The 6,000-nt window shown below is 42.5% G+C and overlaps 1 protein-coding gene across 1 annotated transcript in view; it reads left to right on the top strand.

Annotated features, from left to right (window-relative positions):
• The first annotated feature begins 334 nt into the window (after positions 1 to 334).
• Positions 335 to 6,000, top strand: part of stac (SH3 and cysteine rich domain) — a 144,866-nt gene continuing 139,200 nt past the window's right edge. The window contains exons 1-2 of the mRNA XM_048528612.2: positions 335 to 1,010; positions 1,130 to 1,333. Of these exons, the coding sequence (XP_048384569.1) occupies positions 1,199 to 1,333 (135 nt within the window). The 5' untranslated portion in view covers positions 335 to 1,010; positions 1,130 to 1,198. The remainder of the gene's footprint in view (positions 1,011 to 1,129; positions 1,334 to 6,000) is intronic.

The raw sequence follows: 6,000 nt of genomic DNA, 5'->3' as shown, positions 1-6,000 counted from the left end.
AGAGATAAACATCATGTTGTAAATCCAGCAATTTCACGATCGCCATCAAACTGAACGGGGAGCCTTAATACGAGAATGTCGCTCGGTTTCCGTTGACTGTGAAGTGGTACAAATTGTTCCTTAATCAGCAGAGGATTAATGCCTGTTTTACTCAGTAAATTTCTGGCTTGTATTTCACCAAGGAACAATTGTGAGTGATATTAAATGTGTAATTACAGTAGCATGACTCGAGCCAATTATAATCTCACCAGAATGGGAACAGATACTATTCTGACTTTTTTTTAAACCACTTGAGCCTGGTCTGTAAATGATCTGAAATTTCAGTGAACGCCGAATCCAATAAAATAAAATCCTTCTTTTGAAAGACCAAAACAGTCAGAGCAAAACTCAAAAGTAAAGGAACATGATCCTGGATTAAAGAGACAGATTACGCTGCGAGCGCAGGTCTTCGTGCAGGAGACAGGAACGAGAGAAGTGGTTACATTAAGGGAACAGTCCAAGCATCAATTTGTTGCAAAGCTGCTGTTAGGTAGAAAGTGTGTAACATTTTTTTTAAAACTTAAAGCCTGCAGTTTAAATGTCCCTTTTTGAGTTGCAAGCTGTGGTTGGGTTGAAGGCTCCCCTACCTCAGTGGAGGGCAAGGAACATAGCTATCTAGGGAACATCCTCGTCATTTTTTTGCGCACTAGCAAATCATAAAAGTGAAACCAGTTGGAAGAGGATGCTGAGCAACGTTTTGCACGGTGCTGGCATGCAAGAGGCTGCAGACTGCAAACAGCACCAGAAGCCGGGATTCAGAGGGAGATTTTAGATCAGAAAGAGCCAGGGTAGCTACAGGTGCTGTGCTGTGCGGGGTTGGCAGCAGCGGCGGGGCTGGAAAGTTTCCCCAGCCTCATCCCCGAGGTGGGGTTGGGGGTGCTCCCCCTCTCTCTCTCTCTCCCCGGACTGAAAGCCTCTCCCTCGGCAGCTTTTATCGATCGCGCAGCCGGAAATACGTGAGAAGCCGGAGGGTGAGTGAGACACCGACAGAAATAAACTCCGGAGAGTTGCGAGTTGTAGCCATCGGTGCGGAATAAACGGGGACCAAGGAGCCCAGCGCCGTCTATTCATTCATTCATTCATTCAGCAGGCGCCTGTCCCGTCCCGTCCCGTTCTACTCCCGGGAATGCCCTGAGCTGGACACCGGGAAGAGTGCAAGATGCCGAACTGGGAAGTACCGGCGGAGGAGACCGGGAGCAGCCCCGCTGCTGAGGACACGGAGAAAGAAAACGAGCGGCTCGGCGGAGAGACGCCCATCTCCCCGGTTTCAACCCTGAGCCAGAGGGAGTCCAAGGTACAGGGATCGGGAGCGGGGGGGAGTGCTGGAGAAGCCGGGACATTGGGCTCACACTGTGGACAGCGGGCCGAGCGGCCTTGACTTGGTATCTCCCCAGTGGTATGTGAGAGCAGCGGGGGTCTTCATGGGGAGGATACTGCTGTAAGATGCTATCCCCCTTCGCTCAAGCCCCGGGACCAATAGGATGAGAAAGATGAACTACAAAGGGAGAATGTTTGTGGGTAGAGACTCACTAATATTCTCACTCCCACCACCCATAAGGTGCTATGGAAAGAGCTACCCCCCAACTTACACACCCACGATGCCAAATCAGGGTTTTTATGGAGAAAAATACCCTTCAGTAAAGGCTGTGGGGCAAGGCAATGCTAACCAGATTTTGTGGGGGGAGGCAGTTGAGAGGGAGGGAGGTCCTAGTTAGGGGCTATGCAAACAGATGGTGTGCCTTGTATCAAGCAGTAGTGGGGGGCAATGGGGAGAGACTGACTTTTTTTTGCGAAAACTTTAGTCCGAATGAGGGGTCACAGGGACGGGGTGGGGGGGAAGAGACTGTTTCCCCCACCACTCACCCAGCCAGTAGCTGCAGAGAGATCCTTCTCCCGCAGTTGCAGAGGGCTGTGTGGAAATTACCCCCCACAGCTGAGAAGTTATTCGAACTGTTAGAATCTCCAACCCCTAGCACCAACCCGCCCCCTCCGCATTTTAGCTGGTTTGTTCTCAAGCGTTATTATAATGGTGCTTTTGCGAAATTCAAATAGAACTAACTGACTGTTTCATTTGAAACAAAGTTTCCTGGAAACAAAACGATTTGAATTCACAGAAGTCTTGTAAATGGGCGTTCACTAATTCATTATTTTGGTTTAGAACTTCTTGAAATTGGAGCCCATCACAGTCACTGCCAAAATAATATGATTCAAAGCTATTTTGTACCTAAAGCAAAATTCCACAGAGGACGTGAATTTAAACATTCTGGAAATCAGCCTTGAATTGCAGTATATGTCGGGTCCCACATTCTGGTAAAATCCATATCAGCATTGTGATAGGGAAGCAGATTACCTGCTTATCTTTAAAAAACAAGGGAATTTGGTTTTCAGCTTTCTGAAATTATTATTTAATTTAATTGTTACTCGTCAATCATGGGTTCTGTTGTCAGTCAAAACTTCTCTTTCCAGATGAACCTGGAATAGTCAGATAACCTCAAGTCTCTTTTCTGTCCCGCTCACAGGCATCTTAAAACTGCCCATTTCCTCCACCATTCTCCCCTTCAACCAGAAGTGCATCTGTCTTATTATTTCCTGGTCACCAAAATTGGGATTATGCCATCTGTGAAGTCTGCCACTTTCTTTCCTCTCTCTAACCCAACAGTCTAAACTTCCACTGACGATCTCTTACAACCTATCCTGAACATGTGTTATTCTCAAGTTACTGCCATACCCTCCTCCCTTCATGCCCTCTGAGCTAATTTGCTCCATCGGACCCACGTTGTCTCCCTTGACCCAAACGCCATTATTCAGCTAAGCAGTCTGTCTCCATGGTTCCCACATTAATTGATGAAACAGTTGGCTTTTGCAGGTATACTCAGCCTTGTTCTTTGACAAATCAGCCATCAAATGTCTCTACTCAAAAAAATCCTTGATCCTATCATCCTTCCAAACTGCTGCTGCATTTTCCAACTGCCTTTCTTCTCCATAGACCTTGAATATGTTGGCACCATCCCAATTTGTGTCTATCTTCCCCAAATCTTCTGTATATTTGAAACCTACCAATCAAATTTCCAGCCGTGCCACTGTTCCAAAGCATCCCTGATCAAATTCACACGTTACATTCTTTGTAGTTGTAGCAGTATTAAAGTATTCCTCCTCAACCTGTCAACAGCATCTTTTCTGACGTGCCCCCACAGTTGGTTGGACTTGTACTAGTCTAATTGGCTACACTTAAATAACTAAGAATACAATGAAGTGAAGCCTACAGTATTGTCCCTTCCAGATTCTACACTGTTTGTTGTGACATGTCCCAGGATCTAACTTTGTATTCTCCTACTACTGCTCCTTGGTAACAACATTCAAGAAAATTGTTATTTTTCACATGTGCACTGATAACATCCAACTCTACACAATCACCACTTTTCTCAACTCTGCCATAACTTTAAACTTGATTTCTTATCCAATATTTAGCCGAAATTTTCTCCACTTATATATTGGAAAATTCAAAGCCATGCCTTCAGTCCCCACTGCAAATTCCATTCCCTAGCTATTAATCTCTTCTCTTTTTTGGAACGGGTTGAAAGCTGAACTGCTTCATTTGCAATATTGGTATTTTATGAACCTGAGCACTGCTTAACTGAGACCTAGCTTGCCTCCCAATCATCTAACCATATCTCTATCTTACGTTAACTCCTGCTGAACTGTCATCAGCAGGTTACTCATAAATGCTTTGTTATCCTTAGACATCACATTCAAAACCTTGCTGCCTACACCCTTAGTCCCACCAAGTCCTGTTCATACATCATCTTGTGCTTATTAACTAGCACTGGCTGCTTGGTCTTCCTTTTCATTGCCTCCAGCCTCCGCACCCTCCAAGATATCTGTAATCCTCAGATTCTGGCCTCTTGAGCCATCCCTGATTTCAGTTGCTTCCTTAATTAATGGATCTGCTTTAAGCTGTTAATGCACAAAGCTTTTCAATTTTCCTGTGCAAGGACACTCGGTCTTTTTGTCGAAACCTTTGGTTATCTATCCTTACATCATTATCTGCCTGAATGTCAACGTTTGTTTGATAATGCTCCTATTAAATGTGTAGAGATAGTTAACTGAATTCAGTGTTTTAGAAATACAAATATATATCTTATTTTTAATACCAACTAGCTTGAGAAATTAAACAGGTTATATTTGGATGAGTACATGCTTCAGCTGATCTTAAAATGCCACAGGAAACATAACATTTGTTTGGGGCCAAGTTCAAAAAAGAAATTCAGCAGGTCACTGTAAATGATTAACAAAAGAGAAAAAGAAATTGCTGGAGAAATTCTCCAGGTCTACTAGCTTTTGTGGAGAGAATACAGAATTAACATTTTTGGTCCAGTGACCCTTCTTCAGTTAGTCATTCAACCTGAAGCATTAAGTCTGCTTTCTGTCCTCAGATGCTGCCAGACCTGCTGAGTTTCCCCAGCAATTTCTGTTTTTGTTTGAGACTTCCAGCATTTTCTGTTCTTTTGGTTTGCTCATAAATCATCATTATTTCGAAAGCTTGTAAATATTAATCTATGACAAACATTTTCTTTTTGGTTCAGTATTACTATGCACTGATAGTCACATAGTTGAATGCCAGGCCTGAAGAGAAAACAAAACAGCTTTACTGCGTTGGATTTGATTTTCAAAATCAAATTTGCATTTATTTGTTCTTGTGTTTTAAAACAAGCCTTTAAAGATGTTTGTCCTTGTTTTCAAAACACTCACTTTGCTTAATGGGTCTGTTTGACAGGATGTATATTAGCGTCTGACTATGAGGCATTGCCAAACTGCATAATCAAATCCTTCGCATTGATTAATTCATTGCTGCAGAGGTTTCTAGTGTAAGAAGTTGGAGCAGGGTAGTCTATTTGGTCATTTGGGCCTACTGCAAATAAAGGATGTCTACAAGTAAGGCTTCAAAGTAGTTTTCCGAATAATATGCTACACAACTATGATATTTTAATAATCTATTCCACAGTCAACTTTAAGTTGCTGTCATGGAATAAATGATTAAAATATCATAGTTGTGTAGCGCATTATTTGGAAAACTACTTTGAAACCTTACTTGTAAAGATTGGCATGTCAGAGAAACCTTACACTACATTTCAAAGTCTGTGAAAATGTCTGTAGTTTTATTTTCTTTTCCATTTGGCATATGCTAAGGAGTTTACCCAGCAGTATACAGCTTTCTTGACAAAAACAGGGAAAAAGTTGGAAATTCACAAGAGATCAGCCTGCAACTGTTAAAAGGAAAAGCACCATTCATTAACACTGAAGAATGGAACAAGAACAGAATTGTGAGGAAATAGGAGGGTAACTTTCAGCATTATTGAATCATCTGCTCATTGTTGAACGTGTCTTGATTTTTATTTCATGTTTCGCCATGGAATGGGATGGGGCTGTTGTCCAATGGACTGCACTTGAGCTCTACCAGTTTAGCATCTAGGTATTGCAGTTGAAAATGATCCCTTTTGTCATGATGAAATACTCTATAACCAAAAGCGTCTTTTCATATGTAGCAGGAGCTGGAATATAAAATTTGGCCCTTTTGAGTCTGGTTCCCTAGTCAACAAAAATCAGACTGATCCTCTTGCCCATCTCTACATCCCTATGCTACTCCCCAAATCCTTTAATTCCTCAAGCACCTAAAATCCATCAGTCTCTATCTTGCATATACTTGATGACTGAACATCTACAGCTCTGTGCTAAAGAATACCTAGTATTCACAATCACTTAAGTAAAGTAATACCTCCTCACCCTCATCTGACCTCTTTATATTTCCTGAGATTGTGATCTTGAGTTCTGGATTCCCAAGCCAGGGATAGCATTTTCTCACCATCTACCCTGGAGAATCTGGGAATTTTAGATGTTGTGATTAGGTCACCCCATCTTTTGTAAACTCCAGGGAATGAAGGCCTTTTCTACTCAATCTCTTCT

This window comes from Stegostoma tigrinum, chromosome 5, assembly GCF_030684315.1.
Source record: "Stegostoma tigrinum isolate sSteTig4 chromosome 5, sSteTig4.hap1, whole genome shotgun sequence".
Lineage (NCBI taxonomy): Eukaryota > Metazoa > Chordata > Chondrichthyes > Orectolobiformes > Stegostomatidae > Stegostoma > Stegostoma tigrinum.
Note: the sequence above shows the minus strand (reverse complement) of the source record. Positions and strands in the feature narration are given on the sequence as shown.